Genomic DNA, 25,887 nt, shown 5'->3' on the forward strand with positions numbered 1-25,887 from the left:
TACCTAGTTTCAGTTACTCTGTTGTAAACAACAGAAAACAGACTAAGACACTGGGGTAGGATCTGAGTCTGTGTCACTAGCAAAGGAGACTGAGGCAACCCAGGTCCCGGAGCTGGGATCTGTGTGTGCACAAGCCATGCGGTGCCAAGACCCCTGTCCTAGGTCTCTGATCTGCATCCTGCTTCAGCCTGTAGTGACCAGGAAGAACTGTGGCCAACTGGAACCTGCATCCCAGTGGGGCCTTCAAAGTCCCACAAGCAGTGGCTCAAACAATGGAATGTATCATCTCACAGTTCTCGAGGCTGGAAGTCTAAATTCAAGGTGTTGGAGGAGCCAGACTCCAGTGGGGCAGAGCTAGCCCCAAACTGGTTGCTGGAGACCTTTTGGTGGGACCCAGAGCCTGGAAAGAGGCCTGCCTGGGGCCCAAGGAAGGTAGGAATGGGAGGCAACCCTGTTGGCATGTCAAGTTTCCTACAGCCGATAGTGTCACAGAGGTGTCACATCGTTCAATAGATAATGGAGAAATGGTCTGTAGGGATCAAGAGCCAAATAGAACATGTAAGATGCCAGAAAAGTCTGACAAATTTTGGTTCTGTCAGCTTTGGTGAGATGGGAGCTGGGAAGGGGATAGAGAGGAGAAGGATGCATGGGGCGAGATGAAGGCCTGAGTCCACTCTTGGGACTCCCTCAGCAGGTGGGGAGTGGGGGTGGCAGTCCCAGGTGCTATTGTTCCTTCTGCATCTCCTGGATTGGCCTCACCGACTGCTGTTCAGGTTAACAAGTCTCCAGTCTATCCTGCTGGTACTGTCTTCACTATCTGAACCAATCTAAATGGGTTTTCAGAAGTTCCTCCAAAACAAGTTGGTAAAAAAGTATGCCACTGCACGAACCCCCCCAGAACCCCTAGTAGGGCAGGGGTGGCTCAGTGGTGGTCGTGTACCTTTCCCAGCATCCTACTAAGCTAACTGGGACTTCCCTCTTTTGTGTATGTGCCAAGATTGCTTTTTTTTCCATATTCAAGTAACAAAATTAAGAGTCAATACTTAAAAAGCACTGACCTAGCTCCCAGGCTGTGTGTAGGACCACATATGTAATCTTGCATTTAATTATCCACACAGCCCCATGCAATAGATAACTGCTATTATCAATATTATTGTACAGAGGAGATGGAGGCACAGAGAGGTTAAGGAATCTGTCCAAGGTCACACAGCCTGTAAGTGATGAAGCCAGTATTTGAGAACCTGGACTGCAGAATCTCTGCTCTTAACTACTCCACTATAAGCCCCTCGTGTGTCAGCTGAACTATTATTTGCTTAATTACCCACATTAGTTACCACTTAATTAATACCCACATCAGCCTAGTCCTAAGCAGTAACATGCCTGAAAATCGGAGGTTTGAGTCACTTGTTATACTTTTTTCTCATGCTCATCAATATAAATATATTACTATTAGTATTTTATTGAATCAGGTATCAACTAAAATCATCTGGCATAGTGCATTAGTTTGCTAGGGCAGCCATAACCAAGTACCATAATCAGAGTGGTTCAAGCAATGGAGACGTATCATCTCACAGTTCTCAAGGCTCCGAGTCTAAATTCAAGGTATTGGCAAGGGCCATTTTCTGAAGGCACCGGGGAGTGGTCCATTCCAGGCCTCTCTCCTAACTTCTGACAGTTCCTTGGCCTGTGGCAACATAACTCCAATCTGTACATGGTATTCTCCACGTATGTCTCTGTCTCTGTGTCCAAATTTGCTGTTTTTATAAAGACAGAGAAAAGCCCAACCTAATGGCTTCATCTTAACTTGATCATCTGCAAACACCCTATTTCCAAATAAGGTCACAGTCACAGGTACTAAGGGTTAGGGCCTCAATGATCTTTTTAGGGGACACAGTTCAACCCATAATATATGCTTTCATGTCCAGCATTTTGAGAAACAGAGCTTAATTAATTTATGATCTGCCTTTTTCCAAAAAGTTCTGACATGGACTAACAAATTTTATATACAGTAGGTAGTGCAAGACTTTGAAAAGTCTTTCAGGAGGTCGGGCGCAGTGGCTTACGCCTGTAATCCCCACACTTTGGGAGGCAAAGGTGGATGGATCGCTGGACCCCAGGAGTTCGAGACCAGCCTGGGCAGCATGGCAAAACCCCATCTGTACTAAAAACACACAAAAAATAACCTGGGCATGGTGGCACGCACTTGTAATCCCAGCTACTCGGGAGGCTGAGGCAGGAGAATCGCTTGAACCCGAGGGGCAGAGGTTGTAGTGAACTGAGATTGCACCACTGTACTGCAACCTGGGCAACAGAGCGAGACTCTGTCTAAAAAATAAATAAATTAAATACATACATACATACATACATACATTGAGGAAATGAAATTGGAGAGGAAACAAGAGTAGAAAAATAAGATGAAACCAGGGGGTGAACAAATGAATGCCTAAAGTAGTCACAGTTGTAGCGCTGAGCTTCCTGGCCACCGTGGCAAAGAGGCATGCATTCACATAAAAAACGCATGTCACTGGGTCCATTTAATAAAGATCAGATTACCCGCTGTTCCTGGTATTTATTTCCTAGGGCAGTTTGTTCCATCATTACTCTTAAAGAGGATACTATTTTAGGTAGTGGAATTCTTATTTTGAAAGGTTTGGAGCTCAGCCTTTCCTTCTTCAATATACTTGGCTCTAACATAAGTCAAATTTGAAGAAAGAGTTCTGTGGCTAAGAGGAAAGCTGAAAAGCCTGGCATTGTCACTACTCTCACACTGAAATGGGATTGTGGTAGAGCCACATCTCACCTAGATATTAGGCTGTAAAGGCAGCAAAAAGTGCAGGAGACCAGAGTTACCCTTAGAAATCCCTGAAATTGATGAGTAAGTGCAGCATGTAGGGGTTTATATAGATGACCTCATACAGATATATCAGCTCTCAGTAAGCCCAAGACAGTCAGTCTCTCCTCCAGTGTGGGAAAAATCACAGCTTCTTGGCTGAGCCCCAGAAGAAGCAGTTGGCCTTGTTTAGCGTCAGGGTTGTAGGGGAAGTGTGTGTTTTTAGACGCTGGCATCATGCTCAGGGCACTGGGATGTTCACACCACAGAGGCACAAGGAACCTGAAACTTCCTAAATGTGCAGCAGAATCACAAACCAAGTCACTCTCCTTCAGACAACATCTGGAGGGTGGGCTGCTTATATGCTTTACTCTATATCTGGGGCCAGGGAGGGATGTCTTTTTTGGTACACACAGAATTTGACTTTTTATATCTTCTAAGGGAATTGAACCTTTTATCATTATGTGTTGTCTCTCTAGTAATGCTTTTTGCCTTAAAGTCTACTTTGTCTGACATAAAGCTACTTCCAGCTTTCTTTTGGTTAGTATTTATATGGTATACTGTTTTTTATCCTTTCACTTTCAAACTTTCTGTATCTTTATATTAAGGTTTGTCTTATAAGCAGCATGTAATTGGTTTTTAGTTTTATCCTCTAACAATCTATGCGTTTTAATGGGAGCATTTAGTCCATTTATGTTTAATGTAATTGCTGATATATGTGAGTTTACATCTACTATCTTATTGTTTGCTTTTTATTTGTTCTTCCTATTTTATGTTTCTCTTTCTCTCCTTTCTTGCCTTCCTTTGAACTGATTGCTTTGTATTATTTCTCTTTTTTCCTATTAGCTTGTTAGTTATACATTCTTTTTTGTTATTATTATTCTAGTCATTACCAAAGATTACAACATGCATTCTTGACTTACTCGGGTTTACTTTAAATTAACAAGTTTACCACTTCTCATTTAGTGGAAGTGTCTTACAAACTCTAACTCCACTTTCTCCATTCTCAACTTAAATACTATTGTCAGGCATTTTAACTCTCTCTAGCTTTTTAACACCACTAGACATTATTTCTAGTGATTATTACTACTGATTCTTATTACTAGACATTATTACTATTTTATATAATCAGTAGTAATTTGGATTCGCCCACATTGTTAACCTTTCTGTGCCCTTCACTCCTGGCTGCTTCCAGGTCACCCTCACTCCCAGACTGTAGCCTGAGCCTGTTGCAAGCTCTGCTCAACTTCCCAGCCTTGTGGCAGCTCTCATCAGAAGCAGTAGCACCGTAAGAGGAAAGACCCCAAGATGTTGGGTCTACGTCTCTTGAGTTTCTTTCTCCAGTCTCCTATTATCCCTATAATTCTTCACAGCCCTGTTCGCTCTCCATGCCTTCAAACAGATCTCTCTTCTTCAAATCGATTTTTTAAATATTTAAAAATATTTTCTAGGTTTCCTAGTTGTGTTCCAGAGAGAGGTTCGTCCGAATTAGATAGTCTGCTATTCCAGAAGTGTAACCTTTTGCTTGTGCCCCATAAAGAGTTATTTCTCCCCTTGCCCCTTTTTCTTAGACTAAGCCCATAAAATTGAATTTGTGTCCATTGAATGTGCGTGTGATGCAACTGCAAGAGAGCTTCATTCCTTTCTATCACTGCAACTGTCCCTAGTTCTAATGAAAGGGCCTCATGTCCTGTGTGACTCCAGCCTCAATCCATAAGCCTTCCAAAAAAGCTAATATAATCTCCTTCCAGAAACCTGTTGTCTTCTTGAGGATGAAAGAACATTAGTCTTTAATGCAGAAAGTTTACTGTCCAAGTTGTCAGAGTGCTCTAGGAGAGTGATATATCTAAACCACTTTTCCCAGACAAGCTGCCAACCACAGAAATAAAGCAACACCCCTCAGTGTGAGTGAATTAGAGGAACCCGACAGCCCTGTACTTCACGTTCCTATCAGGAAAACCCGCAATAGCAAGACCATTCTGCCAAAGTCCAGGGACTCCTAATATATTAGCCAGCGCTCAGTAACAGCAAGTGGCAGAAACCCTAATCGGCCTAAGCAACAAAGGAGAATGTCTTGCTCACAGACCTAAAATTTCTAGAAGGGTAGATTTGGCCTCAGGGATGGTGGGATCCTGGTGCTCAGATGGTCTCTTGGGAAGCTGTTCCATCACTTAGCTTTACACTTCTCTAGTCCAGAGGTTCTCAAACTTGGACATGCATCAGAATTACTTTTGCAAAGCCAATTAAAACATAGATTATTGGCCAAGCATGGTGGCTCACACCTGTAATCCTAGCACTTTGGGAGGCTGAGGCAGGAGGTTCATTTGAGCCCAGGAGTTCAAGACCAGCCTGGGCAGTGTAGTGAGACCTTGTCTCTATTTTGTTCTTAAATAAAATAATAATTTAAATAATCAGATTGGCCGGACATGGTGACTCTCACCTGTAATCCCAGCACTTTGGGAGGCTGAGGAGGGTGGATCACCTAAGGTCAGGAGTTCAAGACCAGCCTGACCAATATGGTGAAACCCAATCTCTACTAAAAATACAAAAGTTAGCCGGGCATAGTGGCGGGCACCTGTGGTCCTAGCTACTCAGGAGGCTGAGATAGGAGAATTGCTTGAACCCAGGAGGCAGAGGTTGCAGTCACCCGAGATCGCGCCATTGCGCTCCAGCCTGGGCAACAAAGCAAGACTCCGTCTCAATAAATAAATAAAATAAAATAAATCAGATTATTGGGCCCCAATCCTAAAATTTCTGCTTCAGTGTCTCTGAGGTAGAGGTCAGTGTTTTAATTCCTAGCAAGTTCCCAGGTGATCCTGACATTACTGGTTTAGAGAACACACTTTGAGACCCACATCTCTAGTTACTACCAGGCAGGCATTTCATTTGTGGCCCAGAGATGGCCCCCAGTGGCTCCAGGCTTCCTTTACTATCTGCTTTGCAATCCCCAGGTGAAAGAGACAGTTCTTTTCCTAGTTCAAGAACCAGCTCTCTCCTGAACCAGCCTCCCTCCTCCATGGTCAGGGAGAGGTAGTCTGGCATGGTCCAGGTTGAGCCAGAAGTGGGGTCAGATCTGCACAACCAGGGCCAGGAGTGGGGTCATATCCACCCAAAAGGCTGAGAAAGGTGAGGAAAGAATGGTTCCCTGGAGGAAACCATAGGTGCTGTGAAGATCATGGTGCCAGATAGACAAAAGCCACTGCTATCCATTTCATATAAAAATGAACCACATAGCTGGCCAGGCATGGTAGATCATGTCTGTAATGCCAGCATTTTGGGAGGCCGAGGCAGGCGGATCACTTGAGGTCAGGAGTTTGAGACAAGCCTGGCCAACATGTCAGAACCCCGTCTGTACTAAAAGTATGAAAATTAGCTGGGTGCGGTGGCATGTGCCTGTTGTCCCGGCTACATAGGAGGCTGAAGTTGGAGAATCACTTGAACCTGGAAAGTGGAGGTTGCAGTGAGCTGAGATCACGCCACTGGACTCCAGCCTGGATGACAGAGTGAGACTCCATCTCAAAAAAAAAGTCAACCACATAGGACATTTTGCCACAGATTCTACAGAGGCAGTGTAGAGCAACGGACTGTAACATCCAAGAGTAGAAGTCATTTAGTCTGGGGGCCTTGATTGCTATCCTTGAAAATCACCTGCACTCCTGGGCTCAAGGAGAGACAATGGCAGAAGGATGACAGTTAGGGCTGCAGACAGCACCTGCCATCAAGACAAGTCCCAAAAGAAGCTTTAGAGATGAGAAGAACACAGGCCTTGACAAGCCAAGTCTGTCGGCTAACTATTACTGCCTGACAACCCACCCCAAAATGTAGTGGCTTAAAACAGCAACCATTTTATGATTGCTCATGAGTCTGTGGGTGGACTGGGCTGTTCTGTAGTGAGCTAGCAGGTGGCTAGGCCAGATGGTCTAGGACAGCCTTACTCACATGTCTGGCAGTTTTGTTTGTCCTGAGGACCTTGGCTAGGACAGCCCATCGTGGTCCCATAGAGTCTTATTCTCTAGCACTGGTGATGTCAGGGCAGCAAGAGAGGACAAGCCCATGCCTGGGTGCTTTTTAAAGACTGCTTCGTCATGATTACTAATGTCTTGTTAGCCAAAGAAAGTCACCAGGCAAGGCTGGCTGCCATGCCTCATGCCTGTAAGCCTAGCACTTTGGGAGGCCGAGGCGAGAGGATCACTTGAACCTGGGAGTTCAAGATCAGCCTGGGCAACAAAGTGAGACCTCATCTCTACAAGCAATAATAATAATAATAAAGTTAGCTGGGTGATGTGGTGCATGCCTGTGGTCCCAGCTACACAGGAGGCTGAGGCAGGAGGATGACTTGAGCACAGGGAAGTCAAGGCTACAGTGAGCCATACTCATTCCATGGCACTCCAGCCTGGGTGACAGAGTGAGACCCCATCTTAGATAGATAGGTAGGTAGGTAGGTAGGTAGGTAGATAGATAGATAGATAGATAGATAGATAGATAGATAGAAAAATAAATAAAAATAAAATGAAAGCCACCAGGCTAAGCCCAGGTAGAGAAACAGACACCACCTCCAAATGGAAAATGCTACAAAATCACATTGCAGCAGTCCACATACAGGGATGGGGGGAATTCGTGGCCACTTGCTGCCATTTCCAATGCCATAGAAAGTAGGTAGCCTGATAACGTTGGCCCATTTTGAAATGCATGGAGGATTTGGAGCACTCAGGCTTAGAGCATTGTCCCAGGGCACACTCTCCCTTCCCCACCTCCCTCTTGGCTTTTAGAAGTGAGTGTGGACATCTGAAGACAAAACAGGGCTATGTCTACCATTTCCCTGCACTTTTTGTCACACAACATAGTGTACAGCTTCAAGGCCTACCAGGCATGTGACCACAGGGAGTGGAGTGCACTGTGGAAACTGGAACACTTCGGCCCCGTCGAAAGGGGGCGCCATCACCCAGCTCCAGCCAATGGTTCCCACGTGTGAATACTGTTCCAGGGTTGCCAGATGGTATTACTTTTCAGGAGATGCCAGGAATCCCAATTTTCAGGTGGATTTCCTTTTTTTTTTTTTTTTTTTTTTTTTTTGAACTTGGCATCTATTTTCAATTTTTCTAAAAAAGTGAAAGTGACACAATACATCTCTGTAAGCAGGTTATGCCTGTGGGCTGCTGGTTTATGATTGCTATAATAGACCCTTGTCCTTAAATTTCATATTCGCCATTTCGGTGGCTTCCCAGATGACCTCCAAGGCCCATTGCATGTAGTAAGGGGTAATTTTGCTGAGACTCTGAATTTGAGCTTTTCAAGTCACAGCTGGTGGCTGGTGAGCCAACCAGTGGCCTTGTGCCCTCACATCTTCTTTGTGACATGTGTTGCATTCATGGTAAATTTCCTGAATTGATACACCTTTTGTTTGTCTGTGAGAGAGAAGAAAGCCAAACACTGGTGAAGTGAAGAGAAAGCGAAGTTATCGGAAGAGGAATGGTTCTCAACCAGAAAAGAGCAGTTTGGGAGAAGTTAAAATGTTCTATTTGGCTTTTGCTGGTGGCACAAATTGACTGTGTGAATAGATCCACCATCCTCTAGATCTGTGATGGGAATAAATCCACTATCATGGGGTGTTCAGGCTAGCATTCGCCCAAGTGAGTGATGAGAGCATCAAAAAGAATTAAAAGGTGGTTACCTCGTGTGTGCATGCATGCGGCATGAGGGAGTGTCCAGAAGGAATGTGATTTTGGAGAACGCGGGCACCGTGTAGGACGGTTCTGGAAAGCCAGGATGGGAAAAGCTCTGGTAGTGGAGCTGCAGCGTTGACTTTCACTTGGAGACAGGGTGATGTAATTTTAAAAAGCACCTTCTTAGCATAATATGACTCAAAGGGCACAGGCAGCTCCTGGTGATCGTGCTGCTGCTGGAGGAGCATTTCCTCCCAAATGAAAGACGCTCAGGGGAAAAAGGGTCTGTGCAGATAAAACTGGTCTCTACTGAAGAAAGATGCCTTTGTGAATCTCCTTGTCCGAAAGGAAGTGAGCATAGGGCTGCAGCGGCCAAGGACAGATCGTCCCACCTGCTCACAGGTCATGAGATGAGTTTCCAGGCTACCTCAGAGGCCCCTTGTTCCATCCCAGCCCCAGACTGATGAGGCACAAGAGGAACAGGCTCTTGCCCAAAGATTGGCAGTAAAAAGATAAGGGTCATCACATGGTTCTTTTCAGACAAATTTTATAAGTGCTCTATGCAAGAAATGGTGAAGGAGCTTGTGAATTTCAGGCTCTGCTTGTCCTGGTGCTGCCCAAGCCTTCTACCAATGCTGGTGTTTGCACCCCATGTGTCAGGTGCTGGCGCATTTGTTTAGCTTTGCACACAATCTTGGTCCCTTATTTATGGAATTGTCTATAGGGTCTAAAGGGAGCTTGAGTTTTTCAACTGAGCTTTACTGCAGATGATGGAGAGAACCATGTGGTTTGGTGATATTCACAAATACTTAGATGTACAAGGTTTGGGGTTGAAGTCATTTTTCATCCATCCATTCAGCAAAAATTATAATGCCAGGCGTCAGGGATATAACAGTAAACAAGATGGGTATGATCTCATGAAGTAGGTGAGGCTCTACAAGAACTGAGCCCACAACCTCTCCACCCTCATTGCTAACCATCCTTCCCCTTGCCCCCCATTACAGCCCCCTTGCCACTCCTCAGTGTGCTGACCTTGGCCCACCAGGGCCTTGGCACCTGCTGTTCCAGGCGGAGGGAACAGCAGGGTATTCCCAGGGCTCACTGCCTTCATGTCCCTACTCAGATATCCTCTTCCCAAATGGTACATCTCAAATGACCCCTGTGTGTCCCCTCCCGTCATGAGCAGCCCCTTACCCTCTGCATACTCCTGACCCTTGTCTATCTCTGCTTTGTGACTATGAGGTCAATGAGGGCAGAAGTGTGCCTGTTCCTCCGACCCCTGTACCCCCACACCAAGAGCAGCATCTCACTCAACCAAAGAAGCTCGCTGCATAGTGCAGGTCACAAGCCTGGTAACAAAGTACCTTTGACTTTGTGGATAACCCATTTCCGCAGTAGGGGTGAGGATGTGTCTATACCTTGGGGTGTTTTGGCTTCAGCTCCAGTATAGCGTAAAACCACATCCTTCAGCTTCCTTCACTCCTTTTTCTGGTCCTCCTAGCTATTTCAGGGACCTGATCCTTTTTGCACTGAGTAAGGAAGATACTGGTGAGGTCTTCCCCATCCTTTTACCTGTTGCTTGTTTCCATAACAATAAGAATGTGCAACACAGCTTGCTAAACAGAGCTTCTTCCAAACCTCATTCTCAGCCCATGTTTGTTTTACTTTCTCATCTCTCCTATTGCCCAGCAGGCCAAGTGACAGATGAGAAGGGCAAAGCAGCCTCCAGTGGGCGAGCAGAATCCCTGGCTCACGTGTCTGGCAGCTCCTTACCTCTCTGTCCTCAGGAGCAGCATCAGGGATGATGATAAGAGACTGTACATCAAAGTCTGAAAATGACCCACTTGATTATTTTATTTTATTTTATTTTTTTTTGAGATGGAGTCTTGTTCTGTGACCCAGGCTGGAGTGCAGTGGCATGATCTCGGCTCACTGCAACCTCTGCCTCCCAGGTTCAAGCAATTCTCCTGCCTCAGCCTCCCGAGTAGCTGGGATTACAGGCACCCGCCACCATGCCTGGGTAATTTTGTATTTTAGTAGAGATGGGGTTTTACCATGTTGACCAGGCTGGTCTTGAACTCCTGACCTCAGGTGATCCACCAGCCTCAGCCTCCCAAAGTGCTGGGACTATAGACGTGAGCCACTGCGCCCTGCCTCATTTGATGTTTATTGCACAGAGCAGCCATTTACAGGTGCTGTGGAGGTTGCTCCAGGTGCCTTGACCCTTCTCAGGGAGCAGCTGGGATGTGCCCTGGCCTGTACTAGAACAGCTGGTGGGTTCTGTTGGCCCTCATGACATTTCTTAAAAACTGGAAGACGTTATGAAGCAATAAAATTCAGGGGATTTCACATAAATTTCAGATGCTAGCTTTTCTTAGGGGGAAAAAAAAGCATTTGGTAACACTAGGAGCACAGTCCTACAAGGCAAGCATTGGCTGGAGCTGGGAGGTGGCTTCTATTCAGTGGCTCTCGGCCCCTGGCATTCAGTAACACTAAGATGGTTCCTGGGGCATTTGCACTCACAGCCCCTTTCATGGGTGCCTGGCAGAACTTGCTATTCCTTCATTTTAGGTTAGCATTCCCATAAAAACCCACCATCCCCATCAGCTCAGTGCCTGGCTGTACTAGAAAGCAGCCCAGTAGAGCCTCTGGGTGTCTCCTGCCCTCTCCTGCCAGTGACATTCTTGATGTTGCTACCCGAACATTCAGACACAGCATTCTAATGGGGCGTAGCAAGAAGTCAAGTGCTTCGACAGGAACCCTTAATAATCAACAGCCGATGGTTTGCTAAGGTCCTGAGAAGGGAAGCATGCTGTTTTTCAGCAAGCCTTGCACCAGGTCACAGGTATACACAGATCCCCCAAGACGTCATACCTGTAAATTTCATTAGTTTGTTATAGGCCAGCATGAATACCAATCTTTGGTACCCTTAAATGATCCAATCCAGTTACCTATGTTAAATTTACATCTCCAGGCCAAGCATGATGGCTCGTGCCTATAATCCCAGCACTTTGGGAGGCCGAGGTGGGCGGATCACTTGAGTCCAGGAGTTTGAGACCCGCCTAGGTAACATGGTGAAACCCCATCTCTACAAAAAATGCAAAAATTAGCTGGGCGTGGTGACGTGTTCTTGTAGTCCCAGCTACTTGGGAGGCTGAGGCTCAAGAATTGCTTGAACCTGGGAGGTGGAGGATGCAGTGAGCCGAGATTGCGCCATTGCACTCCAGCCTGGGCAACAAGGGAGACCCTGCCACAGTAAATAAATTAATTAACTAATTAATTAATTTACATCTCCAGCCTAGGCTCTCTCTCAAACTCTGGATTCCTGTGTGCACAGGTCAATTCAACAGCTCCGTTCTGGTGCCACACTCACATCCTGAACCCAGTTTGTCCCAAACTGAGCCCTCTGCTCCTCCCAGACTTCCTCCACCCACAGCCTTCCACAGCTCAGCAGAAAGCAGTCACATCTTCCACTTCAAGCCGTCACCCATGGAGTCACCCGTAACTCCTCTCTTCCTCTCCCATCCACAGCTGGAAGTCCTGTTGGTCTGTCTCTGGCAGATGCCCGTAATCTGACCACATTCTGTGTCCTGTCCTCCACCACTGTTGCCTCCTGTCGCCTGGACAACTGCAGTAGCCCCTGACCATCTCCCTGCTTTCGCCCCCACCTCCTTTCAGTCTTTTCTCCACTCTGTACCTACATCAGATCTGGTCTTCCTCTGCTCTGAATTCCTCAGTGGCTCCCCATTTCCCTCAGAGCATGGGCCTTCCAGTGCCCTCCAAGGCCCTGCATGACCTGCCCTCCCCCAACCCCTCTCAGTCCTTCTGTCAGCCTATACCCCTGCTGGCTCCACTCCAGCCCTGTGGGTACCTGGCTGCTCTGAGAACACATCACACGCCTCCCATCTTTGTGCTAGTGCCTGGAGCACACTTCCCTGGTCCTCTGCGAGGCTCTCTCCGCCCCTGATACCCGCACTCCAGATCTCCCTTACCGCGATCTCCTTTGCATGGTTTTTCATGTCAGTTTCCACTTCAAACACTGTGTTTTAAATTTATTATTTCTCCAGCTTATGGTCTCTCACTGTGTGAGTGAGGGACTTGGTTTCTCTGGTCACTACTGTGTCGCCAGTGCCAAGAACAGAGCCTGGCACAGATAAATATTTCCCCAAGGGTTGAGATTCAGTAGGTAAACTCTCTTTAAGCACCCCAAAGAAATATTTGGAGCAGTTCTGTATTTTAATGGAGTATGTTTTAGTATGAAAAAAAAATCCAAACATAAATAATTGAGAGGATGTTACAGTGACCTCCCTTCCCCGCCCCAATGTATCTATCCATTACCCACCCTTGGCAATAATCAATTTGCAGCCAAGTTCATTTCATCATCACCCCTACCCATTCCCCAGATTTTTAGGAAGCAAATCAAAGCCTTCATATAATTTTATCTACAGATATTTTAGTTTTTTTTTTTTTGAGGTGGAGTCTCGCTCTGCCGCCCAGGCTGGAGTGCAGTGGCCGGATCTCAGCTCACTGCAAGCTCCGCCTCCCGGGTTTACGCCATTCTCCTGCCTCAGCCTCCCAAGTAGCTGGGACTACAGGTGCCCCGCCAACTCTCCCAGCTAGTTTTTTTTGTATTTTTTAGTAGAGACGGGGTTTCACCGTGTTCGCCAGGATGGTCTCGATCTCCTGACCTCGTGATCCGCCCACCTCTGCCACCCAAAGTGCTGGGATTACAGGCTTGAGCCATCGCGCCTGGCCAGTATTCTTTTCTTTTTAGAGCTTCATTGTACTCTGTTGGGTGGGTGTACCATAATTTATTTTATTAGATGCTTAGTCTTATTAGGTGCTTCTTTTATATCACTGTGTATTTTATAAAACCAATTTTCCATTCATGGGAACTTCCAGAATCAACTGCAACTTTGCAATACTTGTTTTCTTAAACTGGGGTGTTATTACTTTGTAATTCTTGTTACCCACGCAAAAGCAAAACAGAAAAGAGCAATAATATTGCAAAATACCCATCCCTCTTCCTAACATTATATATTATTCTTTACAGGTATTCTGTAAGAAAGTTAATTTTTTAAATAACTTTTTGTTTTGATACAATTTTTTTAACTTTGAGTTTCAGGAATAGGTGTGCAGTTTGTTCTATAGGTCAACTGCATTTCACAGGGATTTGGCATACAGATAATTTCATCACCCAGCTAANACGCCATTCTCCTGCCTCAGCCTCCCAAGTAGCTGGGACTACAGGTGCCCCGCCAACTCTCCCAGCTAGTTTTTTTTGTATTTTTTAGTAGAGACGGGGTTTCACCGTGTTCGCCAGGATGGTCTCGATCTCCTGACCTCGTGATCCGCCCACCTCTGCCACCCAAAGTGCTGGGATTACAGGCTTGAGCCATCGCGCCTGGCCAGTATTCTTTTCTTTTAGAGCTTCATTGTACTCTGTTGGGTGGGTGTACCATAATTTATTTTATTAGATGCTTAGTCTTATTAGGTGCTTCTTTTATATCACTGTGTATTTTATAAAACCAATTTTCCATTCATGGGAACTTCCAGAATCAACTGCAACTTTGCAATACTTGTTTTCTTAAACTGGGGTGTTATTACTTTGTAATTCTTGTTACCCACGCAAAAGCAAAACAGAAAAGAGCAATAATATTGCAAAATACCCATCCCTCTTCCTAACATTATATATTATTCTTTACAGGTATTCTGTAAGAAAGTTAATTTTTTAAATAACTTTTGTTTTGATACAATTTTTTTAACTTTGAGTTTCAGGAATAGGTGTGCAGTTTGTTCTATAGGTCAACTGCATTTCACAGGGATTTGGCATACAGATAATTTCATCACCCAGCTAATAAGCATAGTACCTGATAGGTATTTTTTCTGGTCCTCTCCCTCCTCCCACCCTCTACCCTCAATAGACCCCAGTGTCTATTGTTCCCCTGCTAGTATCCATGTGTTCTTGTTGTTTAGCTTGTAAGTGAGAACCACGATATTTGGTTTTCTGTTCCCATGTTAGTTTGTTCAGGATAATGGCCTCCAGTTTCATCCATGTTGCTGCAAAGGACATGATCTCATTCTTTTTTATGGCTGTATAGTATTCCATGGTGTATTCCATAGTATTCCACATTTTCTTCTTCTCTCTTTTTTTTTTTTTTTTTTTTTTTTTTTTTGAGACAGAGTTTCACTCTTGTTGCCCAGACTGGAGTGCAATGGTGTGATCTCGGCTCACTACAACCTCTACCTCCTGAGTTCAAGTAATTCTCCTGCCTCAGCCTCCCAAGTAGCTGGGATTACAGGTGCCTGCCACTACACCCAGCTAATTTTTGTATTTTTATTAGAGACAGGGTTTCACCATGTTGACCAGGCTGGTCTCGAACTCCTGACTTCAGGTGATCCACCCACCTCGACCTCCCAAAGTGCTGAGATTACAGGCATGAGCCATCATCACTGGCCTCCGCATTTTCTTTATCCAGTTTACTGTTGATGGGCATTTAGGTTGATTCCATGTCTTTGCAGTTGTGAATAGTGCTAGATGAACATACATGTGCATGTGTCTTTATGGTAGGATGATTTATATTCCTTTGGGTAGATACCCAGTAATGAGATTGCTGGGTCAAATGGTAATTCTGTTTTTAGTGCTTTGAGGAATCGCCATGCTGCTTTCCACAATGGCCGAACTAATTTATACTCCCACTGGCAGTGTGTAAGCGTTCCCTTTAATCGCCAACCTCGCCAGCATCTGTTAGTTTTTTACTTTTCAATAGCCATTCTGATTGGTGTGAGATGGTATCTCCTTGTGATTTTGATTTGCTTTTCTCTAATGATTAGTGATGTCAAGTATTTTTTCATGTGATTGTTGGCTGCATGTCTTGATACAATTTTAAACTTAAACATTGTGAGGATAGTACACTGACACTTCTACCCTTCACCCACACACCCAGATTCACCAGTTAACATTTTACTCCAATTGCTTTTGCTTTATATTCTCTCTCTCTCTCTCTATATATATATAATTATATAAAATTATATATAATTATACAAAGATATATAATTATACAAAAATTATATATTTATATATGCAAAAATATTATGCACACACTTATGTGTATGCCCGTTACCATGTATTGATCTGTAAATTAAATTACATAACTGTAGCTAGATCAATCGATAGAGGGCATGTATGTGTGTAAATATTTGAGATGAAGTTGCAGACATCATTCCCCTTTACCCCTGAACTGTGTGTGTGCATGCACATGTGTGTGTGTGCATGTATGTGTGTAAACCATTTGAGATGAAGTTGCAGACACCATTCCCCTTCACTCCTGTGCATGTGTGTGTGTGTGTGTGTGTGTGTGTGTGTGTGTGTTTGTAAGCTATTTGGAATTAAGTGGCAGACATCATTCCCCTTTACCCCTCAACACTGCGGTATATATCTCCTAAAAACAAGGGCATTTTACATAAGCACAGTACACTAATGAAATTCAGGATATTTAGTATTAATAGAATACCACTGTCTAAGCCATAGACTGTATTTGAATTTTCCCAGTTGCTACAATAGTGTTCTTTACAGCACTGCTCCCTCCCCAGGACCAAGTGCCCCCGGGGCCACCACTGCATTCAGCCCTGTCTGCCTAGTCTCCTGAAATCTGGAACCATTTTCTTTGTCTTTTATGACCTTGACATTTTTGGAGATTACAGGCCAGTTTTATAGAATGTTCCTCAGTTGGGGTCTAATAGATTTTGAGCTGCACTCTGAGAATATAATCTAAAGGAACGTCCCCCTGTCTTCTGCCCTCAGGACCTGGAAGCCGGCGAGAGAGACCCCTGTCTGCAACCCGCAAAACTCTTTGCGAGGCTGAGGACCCAGAGGAAGAAGCCTCTGCTGTGCTCCGAGCCATCCAGGTGGAGAACGCGGCCCTGCAGAGGGCGCCCCTCAGCAGAAAGGCCGAGCAGCCAGCCAGCCCACTGCAGGTGCGCTCCGGGCAGGTCGAGGAACCAGGGGATGCTCCCTGGACTAGGCAGTGTCTGAGCTGCAGTTAAGAAGAGCAGGTGGGCAGAAGAGAGAGGTGTAGTGGGTATCGCTGACCCCAGATTCATCCGTGTTTCCAGTGTTCACAGTCACCCACTGACCTGCTATGGCATTACTTCCGCCTTCTTTTGACTATTTCACAAAGCCTAAGCTGGGTGCTAATCAGCCTCCAATCCTCACTGATTTCCCTGCAAACCCTGGATACCTTAGAGCAGGGTTGCAAACGGGTGGGTCAGTGAAGAATGGAGTCAACGACAAGCTCTGGCTTCCCAGGAACGGTCTCATTCCCAAGCGTGGACCCTTCGGGCATCCATAGTCCTCACTGCTTCCTATTGTCCTGCCCCTGGCCCACTTCATTTGTTCACAAAGCCTCTCTGGGCCTACAGGGGTTTGAGTTTCCAGCTGCTGCCTTCAGCTTTGAGCAGCCAATAGGAGGATAAATGGTGGGTGGAGCAGGGACCTTGGGGAGCTGGAGGCATTGGGTATAGCTTGGTGTGCACATTCTTTCCCAGAAGCTTGGTGTGTGACTCACCTTTCGAAACCCTTTTTCGTAGTTTGTCCCCCTCGATGCTCTCTGTAGCCCTGAAATAGGCAGGGCTGATTTCATTGCCTCACTTCACAGATGTGGCCACTGGTGCAGAGAAGCAAGGTGGCCTGCTTCTCTCAAGGATAGGGTGATCACATCTTTGGAAGTGGCCGAAGTCTGCCCGCCTGCAAGCCCAGGGCCCTGTCACCAGCATCGGTTGTTCCCCAGGCTCTATCTTGGGGCTGCTCTTTGGGGCATCCATCAAGCAGCACCTATTGTGTGTGTTCCCAGACCTCTGACCTTGCCCCTGAACTTTACGTCTATGGTAGCTTGAGAAGGTCCCTGCCCTTTTCTGTGCCCTCATCTTTCTGTGAACAGCATGGAGTGAAGGCTTTGTTCCAACATCACATCATGTGATCACATCCTTACAGGATGCAGAGGGACCACCAGCAAAACCATGGACCAGTCTACTGGAGGAGAAGGAAGAGACCCGTGAGGTCAGTGCCAGGGAGAGACGAATGACAAAGCCCCACGCATGTGCATAGCACCTGACGGCCTCCAGGGCACTTTCCTTCACGCTGTCCCACCAGGTCCTCACTGTGTGCCCTGAGCACTGGTGTCATGCTGCCCATTTCACAGATAGGGAGACCAGGGCTGGTGTGGCTTACCCAAGGTCACGAGTTGAAGCCAGAACTCACCCGGACCTGCTGACTCAAACTGTTGTTATCTATCTATTTATTTATTTATGTTATTATTATTGTTTTTTGAGACAGAGTCTTACTCTGTTGCCCAGGCAAGAGTGCAGTGGTGCAATCTCGGCTCACTACAACCTCTGCCTCCTGAGTTCAAGTGATTCTCCCACCTCAGCCTCCCAAGTAGCTGGGATTACAGGCACCCACCACCATGCCTGGCTAATTTTTTGTATTTTTACTAGAGACGGGGTTTTACCATGTTGGTCACACTGGTCTCGAACTCCTGACCTCAAGTGATCCACCCACTTCAGCCTCCCAAATTACTAGGATTACAGGTGTGAGCCACCACGCCCAGCCTATATTTCTATTTATTGACAAGACAATGTAAAACAGATCTTAGTACCTTGAATAAATAAATTTTTTTATCTGTATCTATCTAGGTCAGTTAAGTATATCTCAGCAAATTTGGTCTCAACAAATAAGGATATGAATTAATAAAATGCCCAGGACTGTCTTTGCTTGGTCATACACAGGTCTGTGTCATGTGCTTAGAATACAGAGGCAGCTGAGACAGATGAGCCCTGGCCCCATGCAGCTTACAGGCAGCAGCAAATAAAACCATTCATAAACAGGGTGACGTCAGAGAGCGATGACAATCACAGCTGCTAATATGTGAGAGAATGACAGGGTATGGGGCAGTGGCTGCCTCTGACAGGGTGGTCCTGGGTACCCCTGGGAAGGCATGTCCCATCTGAGCTGAGCCCTGCCTGTTCAGAAGGCACCAACAACAGGGAATGGCATTCCAGGTGGAAGGAACAGGGGAAAAGCTTTGAGGTGAGAATGAGCCCAGCCTGATCACAGAGCAGGAAGAAGCCCTTTGTGAGGCGGGGAAGAGGGGATGGGAGAAGCAGAGGGAGACAGAGCCCAAGTGGGACAGGGCACCAGAGTTGTTTGTCGTTTGCATTGCTGCCACTTGTCCTGCCAGTTCCCATCATCCTCGTCTGCCGCTAGCCTGTGTTTCTGACAGGCCTGCAGTAACTGCCCAGGTCCGGAATTTCTGGATGACCTAATTCCTGACCCACAGAGATTCCGGGGACTAAAATCTTCTGCAGATAGACAGCAGGGCACATTTCTAGCGTCAACGATAAATGAAAAAGAAGGGGAAAAGGCTCAGAGAATTAAAATGAAAGGGCCTAATGCTGTTACTGGAATTCTTCATGGGGTCTGCTTACTTTGTACAAAGCAGAACAGGGGCTCAGTTGAGATGGCGAGAGGATTTTTTTTTTATTTTTTGAGACAGTGTCTCACTCTGTCACCCCGGCTGGAGTGCAGTGGCACAACCATAGCTTACTGCAGCCTCAAACTCCTGGGCTCAAGTGATCCTCCTCCCGCAGCCTCCCAAAATGCTACGGTTGCAAGCATGCACCATTGCATCCGGCTGGTGAAGCTTTTTGATAAGAGAAGGTTTCCAGTAGCTCATCGAAGTGGATTGTTTCCTAGGAGCACCCTGGTCATCGGAAACTGAGATGGTGTGAGGGTTCTAGATAGAAGCTTCGGGCAGTTGCTGTCACCCTCACATTCCTGTTCCTGTTTTATACAAAGGGACTGTCAGCCTAAGCATGTCTGCCCTTGACCATGATCCTGCTGTGTCTTAGGCCAGGAGTGTTGCCTGAGACATCTGTTTAATAAGCCTTTCCCATCCTCAGCTGCTTCCCATCACCACGGCGACCACCACTCAGGAGCCGGCCGGGGCAGCAGGGGGAGCCAGAGCCATCAACCAGGCCATGGACAGAATTGGACTTCTGGGAAGCAGGTACTACCAAGGGTGAAGCCAAACCCAAAACCCCTTAGGAGTGCAGCCATGGGGATCTTCTTCATGAGTGTTCTTTGCTTTTCCTATGTTTTTTCAAACCCCCTATTTCTTTCTTTAAGATGGGGTCTCACTCTGTTACGTAGGCTGGAGTGCAGTGGCACAAACAGCTCACTGCAGCCTCAAACTCCTGGGTTAAAATGATCCTCCAGCCTCAGCCTCCTGAGTATCTGGGATCACAGGTATGTGCTGCTGCACCCAGCTAATTTGTGTACTTTTTTGTAGAGATAGGGTCTCACAATGTTGCCCAGGTTGGTCTCCAACTCCTGGGCTCAAGCAATCTACCCACCTCGGCCTCCCAAACAGACGTGAGCCACCACGCCTGGCCCCAAACTCTGTTAAACGATTCCTTTAGACTATACTCTGTCTCCCCCTCCAGCCCTAAAGCATTCAAATTGACTTGATTTCTTTTAGGCATATAGCTCTTATCTTGGTCAGTTTGGCCCCAATCTGTGTAGAACTTGAACCTTCTCCGGGTTTCCAGTAGAATACCCCATGCAGCACAGGGCGTTAAACTTGTTCCCCTGCTGATCTAGGGGGCGAGGCTGGCCCACAGCAGCGTCCTTCGAAGCTCCTCTTCTCTATTAAAAGTTTGTCCAAACTCAGCATTCTGTTCCATTAATGTATAGCAGCAGTTATTGGAACTGTCAGGTTTTATTATCAAAATAAAGCCTTCCCTCTAGTCTTCAGACAAAATAGATCTTCAGAAAGATGTGCCAGGCTGAGTCTGTAGTTTCTGGCATGCCATGGCACACAGGCACACTCCGAGGGCCGCTGTGCACAGGCAGCTGTGCATGCTGTGCACTGTGCACAGTGCCTGGCTGAGGGGCGAGAAGGGGCTGAAACCCAGCCTGTGTGCTGGTTACTAAGCTGAGGGCCTGGCCTGGGGCTGCATCAGCCCAGAAAGGGGGTGGTGGCTTTTCTGCATGAAGAAGGAATTCACTAGCCAAGCTGTGTGCCCTCCAGGTCTGTGTCTACCTAGAGGGAGCCCTTTGTTATAACTTACAGGAAAACTGAATAGGCTAAAGGCACTGCCATCCGTTCCTTTAAGACTCTCCAGGCCCCAGATAGAAATCAGGGCTATGTACCATCATGGCCATAATAAGAACTCGAAGTTTCCCCTGCATGTGAAAAGGCTGCAGCCGGGCGCGGTGCTCACACCTGTAATCCCAGCACTTAGGGAGGCTGAGGAGGGCAAATCACCTGAGGTCAGGAGGTCGAGACCAGCCTGGCCAACATGGCGAAAAACCCGTCTCTACTAAAAATACAAAAATTAGCTGGGTGTGGTGGCACACGCCTGTAATCCCACCTACTCGGGAAACTGAGGAAGGAGAATTGCTTGAACCCCGGAGGGGGAGGTTGTAGTGAGCCGAGACTGTGCCTTTGCACTCCAGCCTGGGCAACAAGAGTGAAACTCCGTCTCAAAAAAAGAAAAAGAAAGAAAGAAAGAAAGAAAAGGCTGGGCCGTGAGGATATTTTACATCTGATGCAGTTTTATTACAAGCAGCATGCACTCCGCCAAATGCTTCTTTCCTCGGCATCAAGATCCTTTGTGCTTCAGGGTCTTGGGGGTACCCAGCCTTAAACTGCACACGTGGGCATGTTTGCAAATGATGAAGGCATGCTCTGCTGGGTTTAGAATGCCATGTCCTCAGGAACAAGAGGAGCAGAGCAGATCTCCAGCCCAGGAGTCAGCAAATTGTTGCTGTAAAAGGCCAGATAGTAAATATGCTTTGCAGTTGGTTTTGTTGTTGTTATAGTTGTTTCTTTGTACAACCTTTTAAAAATACAAACCATTCTTAGCTCACAGGCTGTACAAAAACAGGCCGCGGGCTGGATTTGACCTGTAGGCCTTAGTTCGGCTGACCACTGCTCTTGACTCTCAAGTTCTAAGCTTAGGGAGGTCAGCTGGCCGCCTTGCCCCAAGCAATGTTTCCCCAGCTGGGCTCTGATTCCATTGCTAATTGTATAGCCATTTATAAAGGGAGAAAAACAGCAAGCCTGCCCTTGCCTTTGAACTGGATACAGAGTGCATACTTCCTCTTCATTTCCTGTTCCGGAAAAGGAAAAGTCAATGTGGCACTTTTAATGGGAATGTTCTCTTTTGTATATCATTTACTACTACCTGTTTGCTAAAACCAAATCCCATTTCAGACAACAGCAGAAGCTTCTGAAAGTCCTCCAGGCCGTCGAAAGTGACTCTGCCCATCTCAGCAGGGTGGTTTCACCAACCAAGGAGCAAGTATCAGATGCAGAGGTGAGAGCCTTGACTTGATTTTCAGTTCTACATTCAGGAAGGTTCCCTCAGAACAGTCATTTTGCATCGGTGGGGATTGCTCTGACAGTAGTTAAATGAGCATCTCTCTGCCTGTGTCTCCATCTCCCCACATCCCCGGCACACAGAGGTATCTATGATGAAGAGCAGGAGCAGAGAAAGGAAGATGTGGGCCAGAAGTTTCAGCAGAGAGAAGCCTGTCTGCACAAGAGGAAACATAAATAGCATGAAAGCCCATAGGAAAATGTCCAACATCGCTGGCAATCAAGAAATGCAAATTACAACAACCTAAATGTCCCATTTGCTCTCTGAATTGACAAATTATTTCTGAGGATAACCTCTAGTGCTAGCAAGGTTACAATAAAGCTGTGGCAGCCACACATACCTGGCAGGCAGCTGTATAAACAGGTAAAACCCTCTTGGAAAACAGAATGCTTGACCTTAGGAAGAGCCTGAGAAACACTTCTCGGAGTATTTCAGCCCCACAATCCCACTTCCTTATCTAAGGAAATCACCCCACAGAACTAAGAAGCTAGAGGCACAAAGATGTCTGTTACAGAATTATTGGAAGTAGGGAAGACATTTTTTAAAAACCTAAATGTCTTATAACAATGGAGTTAATCAGGAAAAGTATGATACATCAGCATGATGCAGTAGTATAAAAGGATGGAAGCTATCATTACGAGACGATGCAGACAAGAAACGTTGGCGATATCAGCCTAACTGTAAAAGGTGATGTTAATCTTCAAATCCAATAGGATTGCAACAACCACACAAAGATGTGGTCATATAAGTGTGCTGATGGAGCTAGGACACAACATACAAAAGGGAACTGGGGCATCAGAGTGGTAGGATTAACGGCGATTCAATTTTCTTTCTTTTCTTTTCTTTTTTTTAGACAGAGCCTTGCCCTGTCGCCCAGGCCGGAGTACAGTGGTGCCATCTTGGCTCACGGCAACTTTTGCCTCCCAGGTTCAAGCTATTCTCCTGCCTCAGCCGCCTGAGTAGCTGGGATTATAGGCATGCGCCACCATGCCCAGCTAATTTTTGTATTTTTAGTAGAGATGGATTTTTGCCATGTTGGCCAGGCTGGTCTGTAATTCCTGGCCTCAAGTGATCCACCCACCTCGGCCTCCCAAAGTGCTGGGATTACGGGCCACCACACCCGGCCTCCATTTTCTTTCATGCTGAAAGGTGTGTGTCCCAGCACATCCTTCTGCCCCTACCTTCACCTAAGCCATTCTTAGTATTATTTGGTATGGTGGTCACCAATGTTACTACTGGCCAGTGAGGACTTAATCTGAAGTCCTCCCAAAGCCGCATATAAAATCCTGTGAGAGCAGAAAGTCCCCTGAGCTGGCCTGGTCTGGACTAGAGTTCCAGCTTGGAATCTGTGGCATCCATTGAGAGATTGTGTGACCTTAGACAAGCCTCTTAAGCTGTCTGGTCCTGGCTGTCAAATAGGGCCAATAATCCATGCCCCACAGGCCACTGTGAGGATGAAACAGGAAAGGTCTCCGAGAGCATGCAGCTCAGGGCAGGGAGAGACCAGCAAATATCCGCTGAGAGTTCACCGAGAAAAATCAAAGATGGGCTCCCTACTGCATGCAATAGTTTCTTTATTTGTATTATTTTAATTAATTAATTAATTTTCGAGATAGGGCCTTGCTGTTTCTCCCAGGCTGGAGTGCAGTGGGTGTGATCACAGCTCAATACAGCCTTGAACTCCTTGCTCAATCGATCCTCCCGCCTTGGCCTCCTGAGTAGCTGGGACTACAGTGGCCCCCCAGCACACCTGGCTACTTTTAAAAAATTTTTTTGTAGAAGTGAATCCTTGCTGTGTTGCCCAGGCTGGTCTTGAACTTCTGGGCTCAAGCAGTCCTCCTGCCTCAGCATCCCAAAGTGCTGGGATTGCAGCTGTGAGTCACCATACCCGGCCAAGTCTCCTTATATTACAGGAGACAGAAAATCCAGGGCAAACTGACTTATACAACAAAGAGAAGAAAAATGACAGACTCTTCTCATTGAAAATGACACAGGGAGGGCCAGATGGGGCCTCATCCAGCAGCTCCCACTGTGTCTTTCCCCTCTGTCTGCACAGTGGAAAGCTCAGTCCCACCCCCTGCAGCTCAGTCCCATCTCTGCTCCCTCCTCTTGGTCCCCAAATAGCTAGAATGGTTCTACCTTGCACCCCTGTATCATCAGACTCCACTGTCAGGAGGCAAGCCCGTTTCTCACCATGTAAATCTGTGATTGGCGTGCTTGCACTGACCTGTGCCAGCGTGCTTGCCTGTGCTTCCTTGGACCAGTCGGGCCCCTACCTGGAGTGGGAAAGGGTCAGTCCCCCTATTCTTTATGGCTGAGAAAAGAGATGCCGTGGCTTCCCCCCAAGGAAAGTCAAGTGGTCTCAGCAAGAGCAGGGACAATGAATGACAGGGGCCAGGAGCTGCCCAGCCAGTGTCCCCCTCCCACCGCCAAGCAGGATCCCAAATTGGGCAGTACAGAAGCAGGAGGAGCCACTGAGTAGCAACAGACAAGTTGTGACACTTGCTTAGTTAATAGATTCTTCAGCTTTTTCATTTACCAACACAGCTGAGGAATTTGCACATTTCAGATTGCACTGGGTGGGAGTTCTAGCAGCCCCTCTGAAAGGCAGCCTGCCTCCCATCTGGCCCTCCTCTCATCTGGCCCTCCTGCCTCCCACCAGCAAGCAAGGTGAACAGTGCTACTTCTTCAGCAGCCCCCGGACTGACCGCTTACCTGGTCCTGGATCGCTCTACGCAAGCACAAGCTTATTAACCTCCCAGTCCCCTGGAGTCAGCTAGGCCAGTTTAGCTTTATCAGTGTCCTGCATGCCTGGGACTCAGACCCAGGGCAGCAGAGGGCTTGGCCAGGACCCCACACATGGCTGTGAAGCAGAAGGAGGAAGCTGTGGGTTCCGAGGACCCGGCTGATCAAAACAGGCCCTGTCTTTCATCCGGGAGCTGTGAGGTGACCTCTCCCTCCTCCCTGTCTACGTTCCCACCATGTGGCAATCAAGGCCCCTCCAAACACACACTGAGAGCGATAGCACGTCTCACTGGCTATTAATTAAAAAAATAAGTGGGGAACAGTTGCTGTTCATTTGCTCGGCTCCCTGCTCACAGAACCATTGCAGATTACCCGTGCTAATTAACAGAGGGCATGTGCATGCGGGGAATGAACCATTTTGTGAGTGACTGATCCGTGGCAACCAGTGCTACAGTCAGCCCCGGAGGGCCTCAGGAAGCCATTCCAAAGGGTGGCCGTTTATTGATGGCATTCACGCAGGCTCTCAGAGCAGACAGCCGACTCAGGAAAGAGGCAGGCATTAAAACCAATGAAGGAGAGACACAGAAAGAAACAGACACTTACAGAGCGCACCCAGGGCCAAGGCTCGTGATAGGGCCTTCTTAGGTATTGATATCCTGTTTAACGTCTGTGACAGGATTATCACATAGATGGTGTCATGTCATCTTCCCCAGCCAGGCCGAGGGATGTCAAGTGACTTGTCCAAGGCCAGGGGGCCATGTTTCCTACTATATCAGTCCGCTAGGGCCACCATAACAAAATACCATACATGGGGTGGCTTCAACAACAGAGATTTCTTTTCTCACAATTCCAGAGGCTGGAAGTCCAAGATCAAGGTGTTGGCAGGTTTGGTTTGTTCTGAGGCCTCTCTCTTTGGCTTGCAGACAGCTGCCTTCCTGCTTTGCCCTCATATGGCCTTTTTCTGTGTGTGCATCCTTGATGTGTCTCTCTGTGTGTCCAACTTTCCTCTTACAAGGACACCAGCTAGATTGGATTAGTGCCCCCCCCACCCTCCCCCCAGCCTCATTTCAATTTAATCACCTATTTAAAGGCCTTATCTCCAAATACAGTCATATTCTGATTTACTGGGGATTAGGGTTTCAATAGATGAATTTGAAAGGGCTAAATTCAGCCTGTAACTTTTTTTTTTTTTTTTTTTTTTTTTTT

The 25,887-nt window shown here is 46.8% G+C and overlaps 1 protein-coding gene across 8 annotated transcripts in view; it reads left to right on the forward strand.

Moving 5' to 3' along the window:
* The window catches only part of KATNIP (katanin interacting protein), a 242,530-nt gene that overhangs the window by 140,462 nt on the left and 76,181 nt on the right, over nt 1-25,887 (forward strand). For all 8 annotated transcript variants that reach the window (XM_017848639.1, XM_017848640.1, XM_017848643.1 and 5 more), the window contains 4 exons: nt 16,298-16,470; nt 17,486-17,551; nt 19,453-19,559; nt 21,771-21,873. In XM_017848639.1, coding sequence (XP_017704128.1) covers nt 16,298-16,470; nt 17,486-17,551; nt 19,453-19,559; nt 21,771-21,873 — 449 coding nt within the window. The remainder of the gene's footprint in view (nt 1-16,297; nt 16,471-17,485; nt 17,552-19,452; nt 19,560-21,770; nt 21,874-25,887) is intronic.

The sequence above is a fragment of the Rhinopithecus bieti genome, unplaced genomic scaffold, assembly GCF_001698545.2.
Source record: "Rhinopithecus bieti isolate Rb0 unplaced genomic scaffold, ASM169854v2 scaffold_31940, whole genome shotgun sequence".
NCBI classification, from domain to species: domain Eukaryota; kingdom Metazoa; phylum Chordata; class Mammalia; order Primates; family Cercopithecidae; genus Rhinopithecus; species Rhinopithecus bieti.